Here is a 25,944-nt window from a genome sequence, read left to right as displayed (position 1 = left end):
TTGTCCTGATCCTCCCTGTGCCTGGGAAGGGGCTCCTTGGGAGGAAGGGAGTGCAGCTGAATGGCCTTCTCGAGTCCCTCACCAGCAGGCAAGAGTCTGGGCGCGAATCACCAGTCCTGACTTGATTTCTGTTTGATGAACCTTAAGGACAGATAGTACAGGATCACGAAGCCACAACTGATGCCAATGACGAACAAGTAGATGGCGTAGAGCGGATAAGAGTTCAGGCCCATGGAATTGAGGATCTGGGGACAGAGACATCGGGGAGCTGGCTGAGAACACGCTCAGAGCGCTGCTGTCTATGTACAGCCAAGGCCTGGGCTACTTACCAGGTCTCCCGGGATACGGATGGTGATGTTGCCAGCTTCCATGTAATAAGCGTGCCCACCAAACTGGATCTTCATCAGCCCTTCAAAACACCATCGGAGGAAGGACACCTTGGAAATCAACGCAGGCACTGCAGAGAGTGAGTCATGTTATTCACAGGGTCTAACCACCTGCCTCCTAGGAAATGAGTCTGTAGAGATGCCGTGGTGGCTCTGACCCCAGGGCAGCAAGTCCCCTGAGGGAGCTGAGAGCGGGGGAGAAAACAAAAGGGTGAAAGGGCAGAGGGGAAGCTGGAGACATGGACTGCTGGGACAGAGGGGCTGAGCGGCTGCAGGATCACCGTGCACTTGACCTACCGTAATTACTCCACAGAGCAATCTCATTAGGTGTCCAGCACGTGCTTGGCCTATAGTAACTCCAGAGAGTAATTTCATTAGGTGTCCAGCACGTGCTTGGCCTATAGTAACTCCACAGAGTAATTTCATTAGGTGTCCAGCATGTGCTTGGCCTATAGTAACTCCAGAGAGTAATTTCATTAGGTGTCCAGCACGTGCTTGACCTATAGTAACTCCAGAGAGTAATTGACTAGGTCCAGCACGTGCTCAGCTTCACAGAACCTCTGGACTCTGGAGTCTCAGCAGCCCCACACCAGAGATTACAGAGATGACTGAGTCTGTACCCTGACCCCACAGAGGCATCCTGGCTCAGGGAGGAGGAGGAAGCGGTGAACCCTGCCCGGTTCATCAGGAAAGGCCCACGGAAGGTGAAGAGCGGTGATCCACAGGCTCAGTTCTGAGGGCGTGGAGCATACTGAGGGCTTCAGAAGTCAGGTGGAGGCAGCCAGGAGTGAGCAGCCCCGGGCCCACTGGGACAGAGCAGTGACTGGCTCTGCACCTTAGGGAGCTAGCGCTGCAGGGGTGAGGGTTCAGACGTGGAGGAACCAGGGTCATAGACACCAGACTATCACAGTTGGCCCAAGATCAGCTGATAGGAGCCAGGGCAGGGGATAAGGCAAGAGGACATTTCAGAAAGACGTGGGCGGAAGAAGCGATTTGGCTCACTCGTGATGTAGGGAGGGAGAGTCAAAGGTGGCCCCTGGGTGTCAGCTGGGCTGTATGAGAAGGTGCCATCTGCCCCACCCCGCCATGGAGCCCTTCCTTCGAATCTGCTCCCAACTCTGAGTTGGACCGTAGAGATGAGCTCACAACGCCAGGGGAAAGCAGACTGATCCAGCCACAGAAGGCCTCAAAAAGCTTGAGCAGGTGAGGAGAGCCGACCTCACCTGTCCACAGATTGTCCAAGCTTATCATGAAGCCCCCGGTGAGGTAGAAGGAGTTGTAGAGAGCGTTGCCGAAGAAGGAGGACATGTGAAAAGTGGGGAGCAGGGCAGCGGCGGCCAGGGCCATGACCCGGCAGCAGAAGACCACCAGCCACACCAGCAGGAAGTGCAGCAGGAAGGGCTCGAGGCCTGGGCGCAGGTTGGCCAGCCAGTAGATGGGCATTCCATAGATGATGATGTAGACACAGTGCTCAGGAAACTCTCCCAGGATCTGCAAAGGATGTGAGCCAGCACCTTTATTTGCTGATCTTTCAATGTTCCAAGGCAGCAGCCCCCAGTGTCCCCAGCCTTCCCTCCTGGTGGTGACCAGGGTTGCCACCGGAGGGTTAGTGGGCACAGGTGTGTGGGACCCACAAGCATGAACTCATTGCTGACTTCCCCCTGCAGGTGCTGTATGTGCCCTCTGGGGCAGTTCAGGGCTCTGGAGACCTGGTTTCAAATCCCCACTCTGCCTACCCAGACATGGTAGCTGTGTGGCCTGGAGGCAGCCACTTAACTTCTCTGAGCCTCCACTTCTTTGAAATGAGGACCATTAAACCTTCCAACCTGGTTTCCAGGGACATGGAGAGACTGGAGAGGTGAAGGACGCTAGGTGTAGGTGTTTCCCACCTCTTCTCTGTTAGGTTTCTGGTGGCCAGAAAAATGTCATTCCTGGTCCACGATCCTGGCCTTCTGATAAACGTTTGAAAAATTTATCAGAGACTCATCAAGTCTCCGAAACTCTCCTAAGGATTGTGGCGTCTGCAACCACAGATGATGCTCAGCCCCACTGCTGAGCAAAATGCTTCCCTGTAACTTCTGTACAATGTGGAGAAGATTCTTCTGCCCACTCTTCCATGAGGCACTCACTCTGAAGCCTGACCAGTCACCTTGGCAAAGAAATACGGCCCCGCCGTGTACAGCCCATCTTCTAGTTCATAGTAGAGCAGTGCCCTCTCTGAGTGACCTAAAAACGGGAGAAAAGGAGAATGAAAAAATGAAATTACAGTGTTGCTGCTTGAGTTTCTCTTTGTATAATTAAAACTAGTTTTATTGCCTCAATGTCATATATTTTTTAAAAAAGGCAATTTTTGATCCTAATTTAGATGTTTATAATTCTGTGACTTGCACATTGCTGTCAATATAACTCCTGCTAGGAGAGAAAAGCCTCAGACTCCTAGGTAATTTGTTCTTATTTGCATACTGATCTTAATATATGAAGTTTAAAAACAACCCTCAGCTTTTATTTAGCAGTCATGGTGAAATTGTTCAGCAGACCTGTCTCCTCTAGGAGCTATGCGGAACTCAGGCCAGCCCTGGTCCAGTTCAGAGCATGGCTGACACGGCTCTGCATGTGGGTCACAGAGAGCAGGCCACACTCACATTTGGAGATGACATCCAGGATCACGTTGAAAGGGACAAGAGCTCCGATCATGAACAAGAGGGCTGCCGTGTCCGTCAAGGAGAGCTGGACAGCCCCGTGGCCGTAGTAGAGGAACCCTATGATCAGGGACATCAGGCAGGCCTCCGCCCCGTGGATGAGGAGGGTTGGCAGGTCTCGGAAGTCGTTGGAAATCTGACGACTTAAAAAACAGAAGAAAGAGGTGCCAAGCGAACACCAGACCCCAGCCCTGTGACCTTGGCAATGTCCTGTAATCTCTGTAAGCCTCATTTTTCTCCTCTGTAAAATGGGAAGAGTGGTGCCCACCTCAGAGTTACTGTGAGGTTCAAGTGAGGTGACTGATGAGCCCATCTGTCTCAGAGTCGGTACTCAGGAAATGATTGTGACTTTTACCAACGCTGTATTACCTTGCAATTTTATTTAAAGCAGTCATCCTGAGGAAATAGCCAATCAGAAATAGAACAGTGTATGTATAAGGAGACATAAGACGTAAGACTTCTATCCCTGGGTCAGGAAGATACCTTAAAGGAAGTGGCAACCCACTGTAGTATTCTTGCCTAGAAAATCCCATGGACAGAGGAGCCTGGCAGGCTACAGTCCACAGGGTCACAAAGAGTAAGACACAACCAACGCAACTTAGAATGATCTCATTTATATATTAAAATATTTATGTGCATGGAAACATCTTGGCCTCACACCAAACACCCAGATCTGGTTTTCTGTGAGGGCTCACATAGCAGGGAAACTTCCCTTGTCCACTTGAGGGTCTCCTGTATCGATTTAATTCTTTACAATGATTCTGGGTGACTTCTACGAGCATCTGGCTAACAAGGAAATGTTGATTTTGTTTAAAGAATCAAAGGAACGGGAGTTCTCTGTATCACATGGAGGGCTGGTGCTGATTTTTTCAAATGACCCTACCTCTTCAAATTAAATTCCTCCTTCAAATTCACTTTAGCTTTAAAGGGCTTAATTTGATACAACTAAGACTTTTGGGGGCCAAGAGGGTGATGAAATGGCAAATAATTACCGTATCAGTATGGCAAACTGCTGTAGGGGGCCGGGCAGCTTAAGGGGAGCCTGGAATAGGTTGGTGTCAGGAGCCGGGCTGTCAGGAGATAGTGTCATGAGGGTGTAGGGACGGCCAGTTTCTGCAGGGTGCTCTCCCCCCAGGGCCACCCACTGCCTTACCTCTGTACACAAATGTCCACACCCTGCTTCCTTGACTCCGCTGTCCATAGAAAGTCATCAAAGCCACGCACTTTTTCTTTAAACAACACCGCAAGGGACCGAGCCTTCTCCCTGGTGGCCACTTCCTGTTCTTTGCTTCGTCTGTCAATGCTGGTCAAGTCCACTGTAAGCAGCGGGAGCGGGGCCATGGGTGACCTGGGTCCCACAGGTGCTCATGGCCCACGATGCTGTCAGAGGGGACCCTGGGACACGCTCCCCACCCTCTGAGAGTGGACCACAAAGTGATGATCAGAACAGACAGAGGCAGAGAGATGCCCAGGGGGAATCACTCTTCACCTCTCTGCCTCTTTCCTTTCCCCATTTTCATGACACATCTCAAGGCAGGAAAACATCTCAGAGGGGCCTTGCAAATCATGAAGGGTCCCCTCACTGTGTGGGGCCATAACTTCAAGTGTCAGATTCTCTGGGCACTGCCAGGCCATGCCCTCGGATTTGTGAGGCATGAATAATACAAAATTAAGAAAAAGATTTGTCTTTCCGCATGTGGGCACCTGATTTCTGGCAACTTCTCTCTAGGGTTACAGTATGTTGCTTTCAGTGGCCAGGCTGGCAGATGCCCTCTGCTCCTTTATCTGGGGATGACCAACCAGAGGATGACACACTGGCAGGAAGCCAAGCTGATATCTGAGCGCAGGGAGATGGATGACCTCCAGGTGAGTTCACGGTGTGAGTGAGTGCAGAGGGTGAGAGCTGGTGGGCCAAAAAGCGTGGCCTCTTAGAGGGTGGATACTGGGAGAAGGGTGTTCCCTCCTGGGCACGGGAGGCCCATTCTGCCCCTGACTGCAAGGACTCCAGTCTTCTCATCTGTAAGGACGAAGACGACCGTGGCCTGGCAGGGCTGCAAGGGGCAAAGGGACACCTCTGCAGTGTCTGCCCTCAAGGAACTGGTCTTTACCCACATGTGTATTGGCCTCGCTACACCAGTCCATCCTGGGAGGAAGGCTGGGCTCCAGGTGATCTATGTTTGGGACAAACCATAGCTGCTGCTCTTCTGGCCCTGGTACAGCCACACAGGCTGTCCAGCAACCATGGTACTGCTCAGCACTCAGGACCCAGGACCTGCTTTCAAGGTGGGCACCCGGAAAGGCAACTGTCCCCGCAAGAATTGAGGGCCATATGCTGAGGTCTCAGGACCCCAAGCAGGAAGGCATCTCTGGTGCTGACAGCAATTTTCATATCTAGAGATTCACGGGTCAAGACCCCCCAAAAGGCATTGAACTGGTCTGTGCCTTGGGCCTCCCATCCGCAGCCTCTGGGTTTCCTGCCTTTGTGGGGGAACCAGGGGGAGGCTTTAAGATTTCCTAGTGGCTTCCAACTCCAAATTTCCTGTTCTTCCTACGGAACCTGAATAAAGACCATAATTCCAGAAACTGATCTAAACTCTCTTGGATTGTATCTCCTCTGGTTTGGAGCTCTCGTGAGGTTCTTAATAGTCATGCGCACAAGGGTGTGTCATTCCTAGAATTTGATGCTGGGTAAACTGAAGCCTGTAATACACCCCATCTCCTCCCCTGCCTCCATCCTTGGTCCTATTCCCCTGAAGCCCCTGAGAGTTTCTCTCCTGGCAGGGTTGGGGTCGAGGGGAGCCCTGTTCCATGCCTCTGGCCTGGCTGACTCACCATAGTAGTCAGCAGGGTTGCTGTACCGGGGACAGGGGTGGCCGACTGCGGTGAAATACTGAACCATGTGCTGGGCTGCCCCCAGGTAGATGGTGGTTCCAGACGTCATCAGGAGGACCAAATCGAACAGCCCGAAGATATCGGAGCGCGGCTGGTGGATGGAGATGAGCACTAGTCTGTTGCCTCTGGCCAGCCTAGACAGTGTTTTCACCAGGTTGTGGGCCGTGAAACTGTCGAGCCCAGAGGTGGGTTCATCCAGGATAAGGATTCCTTCCCAACAGAGAGAAGCCTGGTTTAATGGGCAGAACTCCAGCTGGGCCGGATTAAGCCAGGCGGCTGACCGCGGGCCCCTCCGGCCTCACCTGGGTTCCACAGCAGCTGCACTCCGATGCTGACTCTGCGCCGCTCGCCCCCCGACACGCCCCGCACATAGATGTTGCCCACGCGCGTGTTGGCGCATTGCCGCAGCCGCAGCTCCGCGATCACATCGTCCACCTGGGTGAGAGGGGAGGGCGGTCCTGGGGCTTTAGAGACGCTGCGCGGGCCTGCTCTGGGCCAGGCAGATCGGGCTCCAAAGACGCCTGAGTTTAAGGTTCTGGCCTACATTTCCCTGATGCAATGTTTGTTCCCGGATTCTTTCCACGCATCGGGAGCAGTTCCCACTGCTGAGCAAGGCACCACTTGCTGGGACTGTGGCCATGTCCCGGCTCCCTGCCAGCATGGAGAACCAGAAAACAAGCAAATATTTATCCCACATTTGGGGCTAAGATGGGACAACGTGGGAAGGAAGGCAGGGATGAGCATTTGGTGGACTTTTCCTGATGGACAGATGGTGAGCCGGCTTGCTCACAGTTGGCCTGGAATGGCTGGACCCTGAGGCAGGAAGGGAAGAATGGGCAGAGGAAGGGTGTCATAGCTTCCTGGGGTCATTGGGATTAGTTAGTTACCCTTTTGTCGCGCTGGGCCTGGGAGAAGTTTCTGGGCAGACGCAGCTGGGCAACGAAAGCCAAGGTCTCCCGGACGGTCAGGTTGGGGAGCAGCTGGTCATGCTGGCGCACGTGGGCCACACACTTCCTCACCAGCTGCGCTGTGCTGGGCTGCCCATTGATCCAGATTTGGCCTGACTTAATCTTGCCTCCAGGGCCTCGCCCAGTGATCACATCCAGCAAAGAGGCTCTCCCACAACCTGAGAAACCACCAGAAATATCCCTGAGGGGCTTTCCTGGTGGTCCAGTGGTTAAGAATCTGCCTTCCAATGCAAGGGACCCAGGTTCAGTCCGTGGTCGGAGAACTAAATCCTGACCCAGAACTAGGAACACTCCCCACTCTCCCCACCCTCACAACCTCCCCGCTCCCTGACCCAGCCAAATAGATAAATATTAAAGAGAAAATATATTCCCAAGAACGGAGCTTCTGCAGGGACCAGGTTGGAAGCTTCTGCTGCCCACGCACCCTCCAGCCACCACCTTCTGCTCTGTCCTTCCCTAGGGAAGGTGGCACAGCCCTCTGACCTACATGGAGCAGCCAACTTGAACATCCTTGGGAATCTGGGGTGTTCAGGTCCGGCTGGCCTGTGGCTACGTGATAGAAGGCTGGAGTCCTGGTTGTCACAGGACTGCCTGTGCCCAGAGTGTATGTCCCCTCCCCCAAGCAGGGCTGGTGTTGATTGCACTAGGAAGCTTAACTATATATGCCTGGCAAACCTGCCAGCAACATTTCATCATTTGGCTCAGAAGCTGGCATTGTGGGAAAGACTAGTTTTGGAGAATTAATAAGGTATCTTTTAAAAATGCAAAACTGGAACCTGTTTTCAGAAAGGGAGAAAAAAATAGAGAAGTAATAGATGTGGAAACGATTTTTAAACTATAGCATAGTAGTTCTGAATTTCTCTACACTCTTATTTTTATCAGTACTACTTTTCACTTTCTCTTTAAAAAATAGATCTATTACATACAAATAAATTAACGCCATCTACTTCTGAATGACATAGTAATTGCTATCAATTTGGGGAAATGTCCAACTGGATCAGGTTCCATGAGATTCTGTGAGACTCTTTGATGGCCATTTAAACTGCAAGTCAAATAGGGCTTAGGGTCTAGGAAGGCGTTCTTAAACAAAGCTACCAGGAACAGCTCAGTCCAATTCCCCCAGGCAGGGTTTTGGTTTCCTTATAGTAAATTCCTTTTGGAGTGCAAAATTTCCAAGTAGTTTTTAAACAGGGAAAGCGCCAACACACAGATGTAACGACTCTTCCTTGCCACATTCCCAGGCCTTCTGCAAGCAGCCCCCTGCCCACAGCCCCACATCCCCTTTTATTTGTACATAAAAGCAAAAATCAAGTAGCCTCTTCAGTCGTCCTTCTGCTTATGGACCAGAGGCTTTCAGTGTGGAAAGGGACCTGTCTACTGCCTCCTGGTGCACCTCATTCAAGAGAACTTAGGAGGCACAAAATAGCCAGGGGGGAAGCCAGAGGGAGGGTTCTGGCCCTACTCCTGGCTCAGCTTGGACATCATTGGATCCAGGCTCTGAAAGCACAGGGGACTTTCACAACACAGGGACCTTAGGAATCTCAATCAAGGGGCAGAAAGACCACGTTTCCTGAACAAAACTGTGAGAGGTGTGGGTGGTCTTTCCAGGGGAGATTGTCAGGGTATGTTTGGGGAGATCCTCCGTGAATCAGGAGAAAACACCCACAGGCATTCAAGACTCTTTGCCAACTCAATAAATTCATTCATTGGAAAAGTACCACTGCTGATTCTATAGAAGCTTAAATGCCTGGGGCTGTTTGAATTAATTTTATTTTACTGTCATAATTTTGGTGAGCAGAGTATGCTTCCCTCCTGGATCAGACGGTAAAAAATCTGCCTGCAATACAGGGGACATGGGTTTGATCCCTGGGTCGGGAAGATCCCCTGGAGAAGCGAATGGCAATCCACTCCAGTATTCTTGCCTGGAAAATCGCATGCATGGTAGAATATAAATCACAGGTGGTATAATTGATAACCTTTCTAAAAAATCATTTAAATAATTTCAGCCAAGTGAAGTGAAGTGAAGTCGCTCAGCCGTGTCCAACTCTGCAACCCCATGGACTGTAGCCTACCAGGCTCCTCCCTCCATGGGATTCTCCAGGCAAGAGTACTGGAGTGGGTTGCCATTTCCTTCTCCAGGGGATCTTCCCCACCCAGGGATCGAACCCAAGTAAACCTGTAGCTAAACAACACTAGCCTAGAGTCGCAAAATCACACACTCAGTGTAATTCCTGCTTGGCCTTTCCTGACTTCCCTTTCTTCAACCACAAATCAGGGATTCTAACAGCTACAGGGCTGTGGTGGTCAGGATTAACTGTGATGACTCTTAGCCTGAAGTGCCTAGTTAGGCCCATGTGTTCCCTAGATCCTCAGTTCATGAAGAAAAAGCAGGTGTAACCAGAAAAGCCACCAGGTGTTAACCAGCAAAATTGGCCCGTGAAGTTTCCACATTTTTCTTGTTAGATCAGAACTGCAGGGCCAGGGCCAGCAGTTGGCAGGACTTGACCTGTGGGTGCTGTTTCAGTGACAAAGTTCATTTGCACATATCCTCTCATTTGATCTCTGGTTAGACAGTAAACAGAACTTCCCCAGCAGAAGACTAAAAGTGTGGAGCAGATGGTCAAAAAGTTGAGTAATCTCTACTTCTGGAAATGATTAATTGGAAGGTACAAAGTGCTCCCTCTGACACTGTGTAAGGGAGAAATGCCTTTGATATGTGTTTAAAAAATAAACAAACCCCAAGTGGAGTCAGCTTGTGCTGAGCCCCATGTCCCCAGCCTGAGATGTAATACCTACTTTAATTATAGTTTCAATCTCTCCTGGGAACAGAATCTTAAACCAGCCCATCTGAAATTGCCTGGTCAGCACTGATAGACCCCTACTGTCCCCCAGAGAAAGGTGATCCTGCCTAAAACAATCAGCCCTTTGCTAGAATAACTTCCTCGTCCTACTTCGTTCTGCCTGTGAAAATCTTTCATTTTGTGCAGCTCTCCAGAGCTTTTGGGCTTCCCAGGTGGCACTAGTGGTAAAGAACCCACCTGCCAATACAGGAGATATGGGAGACATGGGTTGGATCCCTGGGTTGGGAAGGTCCCCTGGAGGAGGGCATGGCAACCCACTCCAGTATTCTTGCCTGGAGACCCCAATGGACAGAGGAGCCTGGCGGGCTGTGGTTCATAGCGTTGCAAAAAGAGTCAGACATGACTGAAACAACTTAGCACGCACACCAAAGCTATTGGGCTGGAGCTAACATCTTATGGAAAAATCCAAATAAAGTTTCCGGTCCACACGATACTTTCTGCCAGGTGGGATGCTGCCCAATTCATGAATTGTTGAATAAAACCAATAAGATCTTTAAAATTTAATCAGTTGAATTTTTTTTTTAAACATCTGAGAACCAGGAGACCAGAGTTCTAGTTCTTATTCTGCATTAAATATATGTCCTTAGGTAAATCATTCCTCTTGTCTAAACTTTGGTCTCACTGTTAAATGAAGGGGGAATGATGCCGGGGCAGGAAGACCTCGTCTAAAGATGTTTTCATGGTGGTCAGGAGAAGGAAAGGTATACTGTGAAGGGAACAGAACTCTATTCTCCAGGCCCCCTTCCGGCTCGTTCTACACTTCTAAGTCTGGCCTGTGGAAATGACTTTTTGAAGCACTCCAGAAATGTGAATTTTTGTCAATGGTAGAAGGTTGAACTAAGACCTGGGGCATCCAAGACGTGAGTTGTGGCAGGGGCTGTGCCTACCCACTGTCTGACTGAAATAGGAATCTGATGGGGAGGGGAAGACAGTGATGAGTGTTCCTTATGGGGGAGGAGTCCCCTGGAAAGAGCATTCAATTCCAAAGCTGCCTGATGCCTTCATCCTATATTAATGATGGATCAGAGCTCTGGCTGCAGCTGCAAGAAGCCTGCTTGTGATTCATGAAGGCTAGTAAATAGAGGAGCTGAGATTTGAACCCAGCTGTGAGGGACCTGGAAGTTGTGCTCTCACCTCTGCTGTATTGTTCTGTTGCTCAGCAAAGCTCTGTGAGGAGCGTCCATTTGTTCGAGGGACTGCCCTGCATCCCAGGAGTGAGAGAACCCATTGCCCCACTATTTGCCCCTAGTGATACCTGAGCTCCCTATGACAGCCAGCATCTGTCCACTCCTCATTTTGAAGCTCAGGTTTTGAATGCCCTGCTCACAGGAGTCCTTGTGAGACGTCCAGGGCATCTTGAAGTGAGCCAGCTGCTTAAACCAAGGTACCTGGGAGGCCGTATCCACCTGTGGGGAGACATAGAAAGGTTCCTCAGAAAGCTTCACCTTCTGTTCAGCTCCCTCCAAGAGAAATCCTCCTGCCAAAACACAACAGGCCTGAGGGGTCCCCCACCCAGGTTCTGTCAGATATGGAGGCGGGCTCCACCATGCTGAGAACCTGAAGCTGCCATTTCCAAGTCTGAAGAGAACAGTTGGGAAGCATGTGTAATAGCAGAACAGAAATAAAAACACAACATGGGGCAAAATGATGTTTTCACTCAACAGTGATTTACTAATAACTTATCAAGTGTTTATTGTGTGCAAGGCATTGTGTTCATCTGTTTATTATGTCCCTTATCTCATTCAGTCCTCACTGCAGACCTATAACGTGTACTATTATTAGAGTGGCTGAAAATTTCATTTGGGCTTTTCCATAACATCTTCTACAAGTCTGTAGTTTGGTTAATAGTATTATTATTTTTTGTTTTTTGTTTTTTTTCTCATTTTGCCTCTTTTATTTACAGGTTTCACTTAAATATCTCTCATGGTGAGAAAATCAATGTCAAAAAGAACATTGGTATACAGTTTACAAACATCAGTAAATAGTAAAGAACATGGTTAATTTTTCCATGCCCATATTTGATACAAAATATTTTCCAGGAGGCTAGTTAAATGTCAGGTGCCCGAGGTGTCAGGGAAAGAGCCTCGAGCCTGCTCAGGAGATGGTCACACTGCAGGCCTCCTGTGTTTTGCACTTGGTGACACATGTGGGAGCTCACAGGACAAAGCAGCGCCACCAGCCTTTATTCCTAGCCCCAAAGCCACACCAGGGCTTCCTCTGCGATGAGAGCCATGTTCAGAGACAAATGAACCACTTAAAATGAGACTGCTGCTGCTGCTGCTAAGTTGCTTCAGTCGTGTCCGACTCTGTGCGACCCCATAGACGGCAGCCCACCAGGCTCCTCCATTCTGGGATTCTCCAGGCAAGAGTACTGGAGTGGGTTGCCATTTCCTTCTCCAAATGGTTAATAGTATTATACTGTGGTTAATGTCTTAGTTTTGCTCACTGTGCTATGGGTAAGCAAGATGTGAACATTAGGGGACGGTGGACAAAGGGTATATAAGAACTCTGCACTATTTTTGCAGCTTTTTCAGAAGTCTAAAATTATTTCAAAATATAAAGTTTAAAAATAAGCTTTAGAGATTTTTTTTCACACAGAGTCACATGGTTGGCTTTGTGTTTTAACAAAGGTCTCATTCTCTTTTTCATGCCTGTCAACCTCAGCTCCAATATGTGTCATTGAGGGAAGTCTCCATGGTGCTTGCACCCAACACATGAGGCATCTGTGCAACCTGAACTCTGTCCTTAGGGGCGGAGGGTCCCCAGCTGGGACTCACCCTTCCCTTCTGCTTGGGGGATTGTTTGGCCCTCTCTGCTCCTCCCACCTGTCCTCAGCTTTGTCTCTACCTGGTAGCTGAGATCTCGGACTTCCAAGGTGTTGGGCTGGCCACTGTAGGTGAAGTACAGGCTGTTGTCGCTTTCGGAGGAGAACACGCTGTCCTGGAGGCCCTGCTGGGAGATACGGCAGGTGAGGAGCTTCTTTAGAAGGAGGACTTGGGAGGGAGGGGATCCGGAGAGGTGAGAGCAGGAGCTAGTGTGGATGGGATCCCAAGTGGGCAAAAGATGGATTTAGGCAGGAGGAGCCCAAGGGCTCTGAGAAAACGGGAGCGCCCATGAGGGCAGGGCTTCTCTTCTCTGCAGAGAAAACTGTGGGGCTTCCCTCCAGCTCCTGACCCAGAGAAGCTCAGTCACAGGTGCTGGAACCTGATCCAAGTAACCTGTCATGAGCAAGACCCAGACCCTGGACTGGAGAGAGCTCTGTGAGCCTCTGTGTTCGGAAAAGGCCTTTTAACTTTCCCTTTCCTGAATCTGGCTTAATATCTCATCCCAAACAGACTTTCTGTGCCTGGCATGTGAGAGGGAAACAGCTGTCAACAAGCTAGTGCTCAATACTTGTGAAGACATTGCTCTTAGAAAAGTTGCATCTTATCTTGATAAGGATTTTGCACAGCAAAGCTCTTCAAAATGCGGTTGGGAGATTCTGGAGTAAGTCCCTGTCGTCACTGTTACCATCATCCTCTCCGTTGTCATCTTGCTGATGATGGTATTTTATGTAAGTCACAAGCCATGTTGTGTTCACATAAACATGGCTGCTTTATCTGTGCTGTGCTTAGTCGCTCAGGCGTGTCCGACTCTTTGCGACCCCACGCACTGTAGCCCGCCAGGCTCCTCTGTCCATGGGATTCTCCAGGCCAGAATACTGGAGTGGGTTGCCATGCCCTCCTCCAGGGGATCTTCCCAACCCAGGGATCGAACCCAGCTATTCTGCATTGCAGGTGGATTCTTTACTGTGTGAGCCACCAGGGAAACCCATGAATACTGGAGTGGGTAGCCTATCCCTTCTCCAGGGGATCTTCCTGACCCAGGAATAGAACTGGGGTATCCTGCATCGCAGGCAGATTCTTTACCAACTGAGCTATCAGGGAAGGCCGCTTGATTTGAACATATATCAAATAAATCAGTGATTCGTGGTATCAGCTGATAATGTGAATGATACTCACTATCTGCAGATCTGAATTCCTTCTGTTTTATCAGTTCAATCATTTAAATAGCTGAGGCCCAAACAAGGAAAAACTTGCCTTAAAAGATTTCCGCTTTTTAAAAATGCATTCAATATTTGTTTCCTCGAGGTCGTGCAGGGAACGTATGCATTCATTAACCAGTTCCTGTTGATTCTGATCTTCTCCCCTCAGGGCTGCTATTCCCCCACTGATACATTCCTTCGATCAGTCAATCAAGCATCCAGCAAACACAAGGAGGCCCACAATATGCTTTAGGCTTGGAATTTGGGGTGTGACTGTGCAAAAGACAGTCTTTGGGAAGCTTAGAGTTTAGAGGAGGAGACACTGAGGATGGAGCAACACGGACTGGATACAGAGGCATGATGTCCTTGACATGCCTGATCAACGTGTATTGTCACTGCACACGCAGTGTCCACGTGTGCTTTATGTGAACATAACATAGCTTGGGACTTCCGTGAAAATAATACCCAACAGTCTTTTTTAAAGCACCCCTGCAGGTAAGAGGCCCTGAAAAATGACATTGAGCCCAGTGGAGGTGAGGGAAATAAATATGGGTGATGGTCGGCTGCAAGCCCACTGTGAGTGGCCCCCAGAGTTCTGGGAGAGTGTGGAAACAGCCAACCAGATCTACTTACCTTGTTTAATGTTTGAACCAGTACAGTCAAGGTCGTATATTATACAGAAAAACATTGGAAGATAAACAGCTAAGTCAGCAGAAGGATTGTCTTTGGGGTATAGGAAGGTCACTGAGGCGGGGAGAGAAGGTCCTGGGGGAGAGAAGGGGGGGATGACTTTCAAAGCTATTGGTAAGTTTATGGATGGGTGTGGGAATTCACTGTTCTTTAAACTGCTTTGTCTGAAATATTTCAAGATATGTTTTAAAGCTGAGAGAGGGTGTTCATGAAGGGAAGTCCAGAGTCCTCCGAGCTGGAGGTGGAGGAGGTGAGGGGGTTGTGCCCTCGGAGATGGAGAATGAAGCTCCTGGGGAAGTCACGGCAGCTCTGGGTTCTGGCAGGTCAGTCCTGACCCTCCCTCCTCACCTCCACCACCAGCATTCCCACTGCCTAGTTTTCCCATTTTATTTGGTTAAACCATCTGAAAGTTGATCCATTACTGAGAAACTCACTTGGGCTAACATGCATTCTGCTTTTTTTTTTCTTTTACAGATTTTTTAAAATGTGGAGCATTTTTAAAAGTCTTTATTGGACAATATTGCTTCTGTTTCATGTTTTGGATATTTTTTGGCCTCAAGGCATGTGGGATCTTAGCTCTCTGACCAGGGATCAAACCTGCGCCCCTGAATTCGGAGTGCGGAGTCTTGGCCACTGAACCACCAGGGAAGTCCCTACTTGCTTGTTTTTAAAAGGTAAATGTCTGCAGAAGGGATGTTAGTTGGTATAAGGAATGAGTTAACTCCGCAACGAACACCTGGGCCAGAAGCGCACCAGGTTAGATTTTGGAGGTGGAAGAGTTGCTGAGAAAGGGTTGGACGTGTTGGAGTCTGGAGCAAGTTGTGGTGGTGACCTTAAGCCTAGGGGGTTCCACTCTCCAGGAGGGAGCTTGGAGAAGGTGAAGGGTGATGGGGCCCTAGGAAAAGAGGCATCAGGATGAGAAGACAAATGAAAGAAAGGAGAGAGGCGTGTGCTGCCCGCTCCTGGGCTCCTCCAACCCCTCTCACCCTGGGCACAGTAGGCAGGCACAGGCCAGGCCGGGGTCCCAGCCACCACAGGCAGCTCAGCGTTCAGAAGAGAACTCGCGGCTGGGCGGGGACTGCCTCTGTTCCATTTTGAAATATTTTCCTTGGCTCCTAGGAAGGATTTGTTAGACTCTTCCTGAGGTTTTGACAAAGTCTCTGTATTTTTCAAATGCTTAAATATCTATTCGGCTGACACCTTAATCAGTGTGACTGTCAGATCATCACTTGAATTTCTGACAGGTGACATGGAAAAAAGCAAAAGCAGGTTTATTTGTAGGTAACCAGCTCAGCTCCTGCTGGGCTACATTGTAATTTCTCCTTGTATTAACTTCTGATCAAATTCCTGAGTCAGAAGCATAGAGTAGAAGGAAACTCAGGGAGTGCAGAGCCCAAGTTCCTTGTTCTCAGATGCAGAGGCTGTGCCCTGGGAAAGCAGTGATGTGCTGAAGACTCTGCGCCGAGGCCTGGGCCCTCTTGTCTTCCTCTGGCCAGGCTTTTGCCCATGGACTGAGGAGTCTGTGGGCCGAGGGCACTTGTCACTCTGGGTACTCACTACCCCCAAATTCCCAAATGGCCTCAGGCCCACTCCCAGGGCTGTGTGAACCTTGTGTGCCCATCCCTTGGGGCACCTCAGGTCAGAGGGGCATTTGTCTGTGGAGGGGTGGATGTGATGTGGGTGGGCAGGGTGGGGTGGCCATGCACGGGTGTGTGAGATCATGTGTGGGCTGAGCATGGACAGAGAAGGGAGACAGGCTGTGGCTTGTGCTGGAAGCCACAAGTCCTAGAATTTCTTGGTTTACATCTGGCCTTCCATGTTATGAAGAAGGTATGTCAACTTAGGAGGATAGAAACTATTTTATTTAATAGATTTTAACTTGACTGATAATTTTTAAATATCTAGACATAGGATACAGTTCCACTGGAAAAGACCCAAAAGATTGAGGGCAGGAGAAGGGGGCAACAGAGGATGAGATGGTTGGATGGCATCACCGACTCAATGGACGTGAGTTTGACCAAGATCCAGGAGATGGTGAAGGACAGGGAAGCCTGGCGTGGTGCAGTCCATGGGGTTGCAAAGAGTTGGACACGACTGAGCAACTGAACAACGACAAAGACATAGGATACATAGCCCTTGGCCTTTTGTTCTGGGCACCATAAACGTTAGACTGTCACTTGGCACCTTGAGGAACAGGAGTGAAGGGAAGGAAATTGGAAATGGCAGGGCCTGTACCACTTCCTGGATGTTATATTCGGGCAGTTCTTTGCATCCCAAGCTGTGGTATCTGAATTATCAGACCTTCTAGAAAGTGTCCTTTTCAAAATCATTGGAGATTTTGTCTCCTACTCAGGCTGTGCACACTGCAGTCACGGCTCCCAGGAATCCTTTCCTGGCAGACGTTGGCTCCCTGGGGTATTCCCAGAGCACAGTGGTTACCTGCTGTGGCTGAGAGCTGACTGAGAGGGTGGGTTCCTGGGACCTGGCTGAAGTCAGGTGCTAGCAACTCAAGGCCAGTCTGGGTGGCCCGAGGCCCTTCCTGTGGTGTGGAGTCCTCAGTCCTTCAGTCTTTCTGTCTCCACCTCTCACCCCTTCACAGGCAACCAAAGACTGATCGAACAGTGGGGTGGGTGGGGATGGAAGGTGGGGACCTGCTTCCTCTCTGTGTTCTGATTTCACCTCTTGCTTCAAACCCTGCCCACATCCTGATTTCAGTCAAAGGCCATTTTTTTTTTTTTCTTTTTAGGCAAACATTTCTTATGTTAAATGAGGACAGAAACCCTGGACCTATTGGTCCCCTGGCGGTCCTCTGTTCTTCCAGCTCTCTCCAGGGTCTTACGACTGCCTGCTGTAGCTGCATTTGGGGCATACGTTCTGATGTTCTCACAAGGTTCTCTGCCACCCTGTCTCATCAGTTTGTTGCCACTGAGTCTCTGAACTTGATAGCTACAGGGACAGAGGAGACACTGCAGTGTCCCAGGCCATGTGAGCACGTTTCTGTGTTGGAAAAAGTGGAAGTGTCAGCCACTTAGTCGTATTCGACTCTTTGTGACCCCATGGACTGTAGCCCACCAGGCTCCTCTGTCCATGGAATTCTCCAGGCAGGAATACTGGAGTGGGTTGCAATTTCCTTCTCCAGGGGATCTTCCCAATCCAGGGGTTGAACCCAGCTTTCTCGCATTGCAGGCAGACTCTTTACCAATTGAGCCACTAGGGAAGCCCTTCTGTTGTGTTGGAAAAGAGCCAGATCGGCCCAAGTCACAGACACGACATTATTTCCCTGCAGGAGCCACCTTCAGGCAGGAAGTGACCTCAGAGGCCCCCACCGACCCCGACCCCACTTCCCTCAGCCCTTCGAAGCCCAGGAAGCAGAGTCCTGCTGCTTGTCGACCTGGTGGTGAGTTAGGAATGAAAGTTCCTTAAGGAGGAGAGAAGCGTGTGATTCGCCCTCCACCCACCAGGACTCTTGTGACCCACCATCACTCACCAAGTCATCCTGGGGAGCAGCGCGTCTCTCTAGCCTTGTCTTCTTTGGGGCCTCCTCTGCCATGGGGCCCTGCAGTTTCCTTTGGGCTTAGCTACTGCCGACCAGGGCCAATGTTGTCTGCTTCCCAGAGCTGGGCAACCTCTGGTCTGGCTCCCAGCATTCCTCTCTGGCAAGCCCTCCCACAAACATGGGCTGTGTGTTCTGCCCGCTGCTGAGATAACACACAGACACACACTGGCTAAAGGTACATCAGATAATGGCATCCACGACCAAGCCCAGGCCCGCCACTGGGAAGTCCTGAGGAGGGGCTCCAGGGCCAGGTGAGAAGCAGGCAGGGCAGTCTGCCACTAGCTCCTTGGTGGAGGCCACTCCAGGGAGGGTCAGGCCAGAAAATCCACCAGTCTCTGCTTCTTGTTGGCCATGGGCGAACTCCCCTTTTTGACTCTTTGGGAGTCCTCAGAACTCCAAGTAAACAGAAGCTCCCAGTGCTCCCTAGAGGAGGTTCCTGCAAAGCCTCGACACAGCCTGGGCATTTTCCATGCCTCGTACAGTGTCAGGTAAGGAGGTGCCTCTTTCATCTGCCAGGAGCTTTGAGCTGTGGTCAGGGGCAGCTGTGGCCTGAGGGGAGTGGGCCTCAGCCCTCTGCTGGCTTTCCTCACTAATGGGGGGCATGCATGGAGGCTCGGGCTTCCTCTTCAGTGGGTGGAGGTGGAGAGAGTAGAGGGGAAGGGCTGCCGCAGGGAACGTAGGCGCCGCTGTGAACGGCCCCCCCTCCTCCAGCCCCACAGCGGGACTGGAAGCTGTGCTCGGCCTCCTGCCCCTGCATTTTGCCCCTTGCCCCTTCCCCTCATGTCTCCCTGGCCTATAACCTGCCCTATTCAGATGGTGCAGGCTTGGGAAATGGGGCTACTGGGAATATGAGTTGTAAGGGAACTAGGTGAAGGAACGCAGGGTCAATTGAAAGAATACACAGTGTCCTGTTTGCCGTCTGTCATCCAGTCAAAGAGAGCTGGCATTCAGAGCAGCTGCCAGAAAAGTCTTTACAGAGGTGATCTGTCACTACCTGCCAGGCTCTACAGAGGACACCGAAGCTAAGCCACACTTAGGAGCCTGTCCAGAGAGAACTTGGGCTGGGCAGAGCTGGGACTGGTGCTGGGGGACAAGGGTCTGGAATCTTCTATGCTGCCTTTCCCCTATGTGGTTTCCTTCAAAGCCACCATGTGGGGCCCTGGTGGGACATCGCATCTCGCCGACAGAAGTGGACCAGGCAGATCCTCAAAGATGTCTCCTTGTACGTCGAGAGCGGGCAGGTCATGTGCATCTTAGGGAGCTCAGGTGAGCTGCAGAGGGAGTGCCCTACACTTTTCTCAGAAGAGGCTTTGGCTTGTTTTGAACACCACACTAAGGAGACGGGTTTAAGTTGTAGCAGGATGGCCAGAAGTCTGACATTAGAATGAAATCTGATGGCCTGTCTGACTATGAATAGAACCTGGTTGTTGCTGTTGAGTTGCTAAGTCATGTCCGGCTCTTTGCGATCCCATGGACTGCAGCACTCCAGGTTGCCCTTTCATTCATTATCTCCTGGAGTTTGCTCACACTCATGTTCATTGAGTCAGTGATGCCACCCAACCGTCTCATCCACTGTCACCCCCTTTTCCTCCTGTCCTCAATCTTTCCTAGCATCAAGGTCTTTTCCAATGAGTAGGGTCTTTTTCAATGAGTAGGCTCTTTGCATCAGGTGACCAAAGGATTGGAGCTCCAGCTTCAGTCCTTCCAGTGGATATTCAGGGTTGATTTCCTTTAGGATGGACTGGTTGGATCTCCTTGCTGTCCAAGAGACCCTCAAGAGTCTTCTCCAACACCATGGTTCAAAAGCATCAGTTCTTCAACCTTCAGTCTTCTTTATGGTCCAACTCTCACATCCATACACAACTACTGGAAAAACCATAGCTTTGACCTGTGCCAGCAAAGTGATGTCTCTGCTTTTTCATATGCTGTCTAGGTTTGTCATAACTTTTCTTCCAAGGAGCAAGTGTCTGTTAATTGCATGGCTGTAGTCACCATCTGCAGTGATTTTGGAGCCCAAGAAAATAAAGTCTTTCAGTGTTTCCATTTTTCCCCATCTATTTGCCATGAAGTGATGGGACCAGGTACCATGATCTCAGTTTTTGAATGTTGAGTTTTAAGCCAGATTTCTCACTCTTCTTTTTCACCCTCCTCAAGAGGATCTTTAGTTTCTCTTCACTTTCTGCCATTAGAGTGGTCTCATTTGCATATCTGAAGTTGTTGACATTTCTCCCAGAAATCTTTATTCCAGCTTGTGAGTTATCCAGCCTTGCATTTTGCATGATATACTCTCATGTAAGTTAAATAAGCAGGGTGACAATATACTCCTTTCTCAATTTTTAATTTCTCAGTTCTTCCATGTACGATTCTAACTGTTGCTTCTTGACCTGCATACAGTTTCTCAGGAGGCAGGAAAGGTGGTCTTGTATTCCCATCTCTTTCAGAATTTTCCATAGTTTGTTGTGATCCACATAGTCAAAGGCTTTAGTATAGTCAATGAAGCAGAAGTAGATGTTTTTTGGAATTCCCTTGCTTTTTGTATGACCCAACAAATGTTGGCAATTGTATCTCTAGTTCCTCTGACTTTTCTAAACCCAGCTTGTACATCTGGAAGTTCTCAGTTCACATACTGCTAAAGCCTAGCTTGTAGGCTCTCGAGCATTAGCTTGCTAGAATGTGAACTGAGTGCAATTGTACAGCAGTTTGAACATTCTTTGGCATTGCCTTTCTTTGGGATTAGGATGAAAACTGACCTTTTCTAGTCCTATGGCTAGTTCTGAGTTTTCCAAATTTGTTGTGCAGCATCATCTTTTAGAATTTGAAATAACTCAGCTGGAATTCCATCACCTCCACTAGCTTTGTTTGTAGTATTGCTTCCTAAGGCCCATTTGACTTCGCATTTAAGGATGTTTGGCTCTAGGTAAGTGACCACGCCATAGTGGTTATCTGTGTCATAAAGACCTTTTTATAGTTCTTCTGTGTATTCTTGCCATCCCTTCTTAATCTCTTCTGCTTCTGTTAGGTCCTTGCCATTTCTGTCCTTTATTGTGCCCATCTTTGCATGAAATATTCCCTTGGTATCTCCAGTTTTCTTGAAGAGATCTCTAGGCTTTCCTAGTCTATTGTTTTCCTCTATTTCTTTGCATTGTTCACTTAAGAAGGCTTTTTATCTCTCCATGCTATTCTCTGGAACTCTGCATTCAGTTGGGTATATCTTTCCCTTTCTCCTTTGCCTTTCCCTTCTCTTCTTTTTCAGCTATTTGTAAGGCCTCCTCAGACAACCGCTTTGCCTTCTTGCATTTCTTTTTCTTGGGGGTGGTTTTGGTCACCACCTCCTGTACAATGTTGTGAATCTCCATCTGTAGTTCTTCAGGCACTCTGTCTACCAGATCTAATCCCTTGAATCTATTTGTCACCTCCACTGTATGATCATAAGGGATTTGATTTTAGTCGTATCTTAATGGTCTAGTGTTTCTCCCTACTTTCTTTAATTTAAGCCTGATTTAAGCCTGAATTTTGCAATTAGGGACTCATGATCTCAGCCACAATCAGCTCCTGGTCTTGTTTTTTCTGACTGTAAGGAGCTTCTCCATCTTTGGCTACAAAGAATATAATCAATCAATCTGATTTCAGTATTGACTGTCTGGTGGTGTCCACGTGTAGAGTCGCCTTTTGTGTTGTTGGAAGAGGGTGTTTGGTATGATCATTTCATTCTCTTTGCAAAACTCTGTTAGCCGTTGCCCTGCTTCATTTTGTACTCCAAGGCCAAACTTGCCTCTTACTCCAGGTATTTCCTGACTTTCTATTTTTGCATTCCAATCCTCTATGATGAAAAGGACATCTTTTTTTGGTGTTAGTTCTAGAAGGTCTTATAGGTCTTCAGAGAACCATCTAAAGGTTTAAAGAATCTTTAGAAAGATCCTTGAAAAAAATTAATTCCTGTTTCAGAGAAAAGCACCTAACATAGTGCTTGGCATATAGAGGTGCTCAGTAAACACAGTTTTCCTTTCTGGAGATGGGAATAGGAATTGAATAAGCACAAAGATGCTGTTTACCCCCCATGTGCACTGGTCTTTTAAAAATTATGATGTACTTTAAACACACAGATTGGGGAGATCTCCTGGAGAGGGGCAAAGGCTACCCACTCCAGTATTCTGGCCTGGAGAATTCTATAGACTATTCCATGGAGTTGCAAGGAGTCGGACATGACTGAGCGACTTTCACTCACTTCACTTAAACACACAGACAAGATAGTTAATAATATTTCTGTCTTAACAACTAGCTTTATCAAATCTTAGCTTTATACCATATTTACTTTGAATCCTTTTTTTTTTTTTTTGGAAAAAAAAACCACCCTAAATATTACAGATTCTCCTGAGGCTATTTACATGCCCTTTCTCTACCTTCTTCTTCCCCTCCTCTTTCCCCGAATCAGCCAGTCACTGCGGGGGAGGGTGCAGCCCTTTGGGGCTGGGGCAACGCTGGGAGGGTCACAGCTGAGGATGCACGGCTGTGGGGGAAAGGGTGTGTTGGCCCTGAAGAGGGCATCCATGTGGCACGTCACAGGGTCCACTACACTAGGTTATCCTGCACATTTTAAGGTTGAAAGATTCTGACAAATTTGCTTCCCAGGAGCCTGTTTTGATTGGGTTCTTGCTTGCAAATTGTTGACACTTTCAGCTACTCTGCACTTGCACTGCTCTTCGATAGAGGTGGGCAGTGTCATTCTGTGATAGAAGTTAAGTGTGGTCAGCCTCTTTTGACTCAGGGAGTTACATCCACAGCCACTCTCCTGCTACAGTCAGGGGCTGGGGAGAACAGCTGGATGGTACCAGTAGTGCTGTTAAGATGAGGTGAAAGGAATTCATTGATGAGAAGGGTTACACTTTCCTGAGATTTCCGTTCATTTTGTTTTCTCTTGGCCCATGCCACATAGCTCATGGGATCTTAGTTCCCCAATGAGGGAGTGAACCCATGCCCTCAGCATTGAAAAATGCAGACTCCTAACTACTGAACCACTAAGAAAGTCCCTCCTTTCATTTTCTTTTTTCAATTTTTAACCATTTCTAATTGTGTGCATGTACCATAACACCCAGAGTCATCCTAATTTTCCTTTTGATAATCATACTTCTTTAAAGAGAAAAGCTGAGTTATCCTTATTATATTGTGCTGCTTGCTGCCTTCTCTGTGTAGGATAAAAGGAGTGGCATGTAGCCCAACAAGGAACTGAACCCACTTCTTGGAAGTGTGTCCCGCAGGCCAGTATCACGCTTCATACACATCTCAGCAGAACAGGGTGGGGCCCTCTGTTCTAGGGGCTCATGGGCTGGTTTCTGATGATTGCTTACCGTGGTTTTATGACTGTCCATCCTTTTGTACTAAACATGAATTCTTGGTAGACTTCAAGTTCCATGAGGGTGGGAGCTTGGTCTTTTTTTTTCCCTGATGGATCCTCAATATCTAGGACAGGGCTTGCCACATAGTATGTGCTTAATAAGTATATGCTGAATAAATGATTAAGCAAATGAATTAATTCTATGAATTACTTTTAGTATTTCATAACATGATTTCATTGGTGTCTTATCTAAAGTGGTATTTTTATGAAATCTTTACTAGTGAGGCAGAAGATGACTTAGGTGTTCACAGTCTCACTAGAGAATGGTCTAATGCAAGCCTGCCTATAGTCAGCCACTCTCTGGGGGAAGGTAATTTTATTCAACTCATTATTATCTCTCATGTAATTCTTAGACTCTAGGCTACATGCTCCTTTGCAGAAGACTAGTTACAGATGACTTTTGTCCTTCTAGAAGAGTTAATCCCAAAGGTCATGGTTTTATTGCCCTGGAGGGCATTAACCTTTTTTTTCCCCTTTTCCTTATTGTGGTAAAATATGTGTAATATAAACTTTGCCATTTTACCCATTTTATTTGTTAATTTTTTACTGAGGTACAGTTGACAATGTTGTGTTAGTTTCAAGAGTGAAGCAAGGAGATTCAATTATATATATGTTCTTTTTCAGATTCTTTTTCATTGTAGGCTATTATAAGATACTGAGTATAGTTTCTTGTGCCATACAGTACATTCTTGTTATTTATATATTTTATATAAGTAGTTCAGTTCAGTTCAATCACTCAGTCGTGTCCGACTCTTTGCAACCCCATGAATCGCAGCACTCCAGGCCTCCCTGTCCATCACCAACTCCCGGAGTTCACTCAGACTCACGTCCATCGAGTCAGTGATGCCGTCCAGCCATCTCATCCTCTGTCGTCCCCTTCTTCTCCTGCCCCCAATCCCTCCCAGCATCAGAGTCTTTTCCAATGAGTCAACTCTTCTCATGAGGTGTAGAGTGTGTGTTTAATCCCAGATCCTAAATGTATCCCTCCCTTGCCCCCATTTCCCCTTTGGTAACCATAAGTTTAATTTTCTATGTCTGTGAGTCTGTTATCTATTTTGTAAATAAGTTCATTTTTGTCATTTTTCTAGATTCCACATATTAGTGGTATCACATGATATTTGTCTTTCTCTGTCTGACTGAATTCTGTATTTAATTCTGGTTTAATTAGTATGATAATCTCTCAGTTCCTATTGCTGCAGATGGCATTATTTCATTCATTTTTTATGGCTGAGTAATACCCCTGTGTGTGCGTGTATACATGGATATATGTAAACATATATCAATATCTATACATACCTCATTTTATCCATTCATCTGTCTGTGGATACATAGGTTGCTTCCATGTCTTTGTTATTATAAATAGTGCCACTATGAACATTGGGATGTGTATATCTTATTGAACTAGCGTTTTCATCTTTTCTGGACACATGCCCAAGAGTGGGATTGCTGGATTATGTGATAGCTGTTATTAGTTTCGTCGTTGTTGTTGTTGTTAGTTTTTAAATGAGCTTCCATAACTGTTTTCTACTGTAGCTGTAGCATTTGCATTTCCACCAACATTGTAGGACGGTCCCCTTTTTGCCACACCCCCTTGATCATCATTTATTACACAGACTGTCTCATGATGGCCATTTTGACTGGTGTGAGGTGATACCTCATTGTAGCTTTGAGTTGCATTTCTTTAAAAATTAGTTATGTTGAGCATCTTTCCATGTGCCTGTTAGCCATCCGTATGTTTTCTTTGGAGAAATATTTATTTAGGTCTTCCACCCATTTTTAATTTTTTTTTAAATTGAGCTGTATGAGCTATTTGTATATCTTGGAAATTAAGCCCTGGTTGGTCACATGTTTGCAAATATTTTCTCCTAGTCAATAGATTGTCTTTTCATTTTGTTTATGGTTTCCTTTGCCATGAAAAAGCTTATAAGTTTGATTAGGTTTATTTGTTTATTTTTTCTTTTCTTTTGCCTTGGGAAACTGACCTAAGAAAACATTGTTATAATCTACGTTAGGGAATGTTTTGCCTATATTGTCTTCTAGGAATTTTATGGTGTCATGTCTCATATATAAGTTGTTAAGCCATTTTGAGTATTTTTTTGTGTACCATGTTAACCATTTTTAAGTATACAGTTCAGTGGCATTAAATGCATTCACATAGTTGTGCAAACATCACTGACATCCATCCCCACAACTTTTCATCTTGTAAAGTGGAAACTATATTCCCATTAAAGAATAACTCCCTTTCTGCCCTTCTCTCAGTCCTGGCAACCATCACTACACTTTCTGTCCTTATGAAAGTGTACTTATGTCCCATACTACTCTAAGTACCTCGAATATGTGGAATCATACAATGTTTATCTTTTTGTGACTAGCTTATTGCAGAATCTCCTTAATTTTTAAGGTTGAATAACATTCCATTGTATGTGCAGACCATAGTGTGCTTATCCATTCATCCATTAATGGACACTTTCCTTCC

At 47.8% G+C, this 25,944-nt stretch overlaps 2 protein-coding genes across 2 annotated transcripts in view; one reads left to right on the top strand and one right to left on the bottom strand.

Annotated features, from left to right (window-relative positions):
* Positions 1–107: 107 nt before the first annotated feature.
* Positions 108–18,070, bottom strand: ABCG8 (ATP binding cassette subfamily G member 8). The gene is made up of 13 exons (XM_052649525.1): positions 18,008–18,070; positions 12,654–12,755; positions 11,062–11,212; positions 6,865–7,103; positions 6,280–6,412; positions 5,918–6,187; positions 4,239–4,401; positions 4,078–4,155; positions 3,029–3,228; positions 2,536–2,612; positions 1,610–1,877; positions 330–457; positions 108–245 (listed from the first exon to the last, which is right to left on the bottom strand). The coding sequence occupies exons 1-13, from the start codon at positions 18,068–18,070 to the stop codon at positions 108–110; spliced, it is 2,010 nt and encodes a 669-aa protein (XP_052505485.1).
* A 357-nt stretch (positions 18,071–18,427) lies between these two features.
* Positions 18,428–25,944, top strand: part of ABCG5 (ATP binding cassette subfamily G member 5) — a 32,045-nt gene continuing 24,528 nt past the window's right edge. The window contains exons 1-2 of the mRNA XM_052649560.1: positions 18,428–18,564; positions 19,221–19,342. Of these exons, the coding sequence (XP_052505520.1) occupies positions 18,428–18,564; positions 19,221–19,342 (259 nt within the window). The remainder of the gene's footprint in view (positions 18,565–19,220; positions 19,343–25,944) is intronic.

The sequence above is a fragment of the Budorcas taxicolor genome, chromosome 11 (genome assembly GCF_023091745.1).
Source record: "Budorcas taxicolor isolate Tak-1 chromosome 11, Takin1.1, whole genome shotgun sequence".
NCBI lineage: Eukaryota > Metazoa > Chordata > Mammalia > Artiodactyla > Bovidae > Budorcas > Budorcas taxicolor.
The sequence above is the reverse complement of the archived record's forward strand: the minus strand, read 5'-3'. Positions and strand labels throughout refer to the sequence as shown.